Source organism: Echinops telfairi, unplaced genomic scaffold (genome assembly GCF_000313985.2).
Source record: "Echinops telfairi isolate 266 unplaced genomic scaffold, ASM31398v2 ScPeMD7_2565;HRSCAF=3150, whole genome shotgun sequence".
Lineage (NCBI taxonomy): Eukaryota > Metazoa > Chordata > Mammalia > Afrosoricida > Tenrecidae > Echinops > Echinops telfairi.
Genome location: NW_022106463.1, coordinates 9984358 through 9986562, shown reverse-complemented (window position 1 = coordinate 9986562; position 2205 = coordinate 9984358). Strand labels below are relative to the sequence as shown.

The 2205-nt window shown below is 55.8% G+C and overlaps 1 protein-coding gene across 1 annotated transcript in view; it reads right to left on the bottom strand.

The window, feature by feature from the left end:
* PDS5B (PDS5 cohesin associated factor B) overlaps window positions 1-2205 on the bottom strand; it is a 79386-nt gene that overhangs the window by 16512 nt on the left and 60669 nt on the right. The window contains exon 24 of the mRNA XM_045293997.1: window positions 659-773. Within this exon, the coding sequence (XP_045149932.1) occupies window positions 659-773 (115 nt within the window). The remainder of the gene's footprint in view (window positions 1-658; window positions 774-2205) is intronic.

Sequence of the window (2205 nt, the reverse complement as noted above, 5' to 3'; positions counted from 1 at the left end):
GCCCACCCCCGGCGTGGACCACGGCGCAGCCACGTGCAGAACCACATACTTCATTCATTTTCGCGTCGTCCGGCCCTTGGGCATCCTTCGTTTGTTTGATGTTTTCTACCATCTTTCTGATAAACGCATGGCTGTTGTTTTCATTTTTAGCCATTAGTATTTCCAGAACAAACCAAAGACATCTACAACAGAATGAAAAAAGAACATGGAGGGAAAGGGTCCTGTGACACAGACACGGTTGTTCTGAACATCAAGACGAGCCCAGAAGCCCTCCTTGCGCTCACGGGCTGACACCGACTCCACGCCCCCACCAGGACAGGGTAGAACTGCCCCCAAGGGTTTCCCAGGCTGGCACCCCTCTTCGGAAGTAGAATGCCCGGTTTTTCGAAATGATGACCGAGCAATTAACAGCCCAATGTGTCACCACTATGCCCCAGGAGCCTCCAGAAATACATCTGAAAGCAAAAGCCGTTCAGAGAAAACATGCTAGAAAAGATACGAAGCAGGGACATAAAGACAAACCAGAGAGCCAATCAGGACTCAGAAACTAAGAGCCCCTGGGCCCCACAAAAGTGAGGCCATCTAGCACTAAGGCGACCAGCCACGCCCGCAGTCAGGACTCGGCTGCTCAGGACCGGGCACAGGGGGCAGGGCTTACTCTTTCACATCCTTGAGTTGTTCGATGTCCTGCACTTTGACGTAGTCGGGGTCGTGCGCCAGAAGGTGGATGGTGTATGGGACCACGTACTCCGGGAGAAGAGATAGCAATTTTTCTGAAGAAAACAAGGCAGCCGGTCAGAGAAGCGCCTGGTGAGTGCCTGCTCGGCCGGGCCTCCTGTTTGCTGTGCCACTGAGGGACACGCAGTGCTAAGGGACGTCACATTGAACTGTTTCCCCCACCCGGCTGCTGTGACAGACAATGTGCCAGGGGAGGCGCCAGGGAGCTTCCTGCAAGGCCCACAGCTGGCACATCTGCCTTTCCCGGTGCTGGGAGGGACCCTCTGTCCAGCATGTTCACTGCCACTGAGCAAAATGAGAAACCTCCGTCCAAAACAGGAAGCAGAGATGGATGTTTTTCTAACGAGGTAGAAGGTGCACAGGAACGGCCATGACGAGTTCTTGGGGAAACTTTGAAAAACAAAGCAAGCAACGCCTTCTGAGTTTACATTCAGCTAGAGAACAGTGTGGCCCTGGCGAGCCCAGCTGAGCTCAGTGAAGGACAGCCTTACAAACAATCCCCATGACAGCTCCTAGTTCCAAAAGAAGATCGTGGCTCTCGAGCTGAATCCCCATTCAGGACAGAGCAGAAGTGCCCGCGGGGCATCCACCGCTGCAAACACTGGTGGAAGCAGAAGGCGTGTCTTTCTCCCAGAGCGGCTGGTGGGGTCGAACCACAGACCTCTTGGCTAGCAGCCAAGTGCTAAACCACTGTGTCCCTGGGGCACCTAGGGGCCTCTTTAAGACACCAAGCTTTCTTTCTAGAACTGAGGTAGAAGAGAATGGCTTACAGTACCACTCCTTCGAGGCAGGCACGGAAGAGCCAAACCAAACTGAACTAAGCCCACTGCCATAGAGTCAGAGCGGTCCCAGAGGGCTTCTGGGGGTGGGAGTCTCCAGGAGCGACGGCCTCGTCTTTTTAGCACAGAGTGGCTGGGTGGCTTCACATCTGAAGATGCTGAGATTGGCAGCCCGCTGGCAACCCACTACCAACTACCAGGTCCCCCGCCACTCCTTAAAGATGAGCAAGGCGCGGCTCGGCGTTTCCTCCATCCTGGGCAGGCTAGAACCACAGGTCCGAGGACCAGCCTCTTCGGATAGCAGGTGGCATCCAGCCAGGCGCCACACCCACCATCCCCTAAGGGCACCAGCAGACTGGTTTTCCCAGTAAGGAGCCAGGCTCTGGGACCAAGGCAGCGCCCACCTTCCAAGGTGAAGCAGGACAAGGTCACCATAGACGTGGCGAGATGGCAGGGTGCAGACCCTGGCCTTTGTGCTGCTTACTTGCCGGGACCCAACCCCTCCAGTGAATCCCACTCGCAGAGAGACCACCAGCATGGGGGTCTTCACAGGGGCACATGGCCTCTTCTTTCTTAACACAGCAGCTGGGGGGTGAAACACTGATCTTGAGGTTAGCAGCCCAGCACCTCACCCACGGAAGCACTAGGTGAGGCGATTTCTAGAGGCCAGAGCAAGACCGGTGACCAG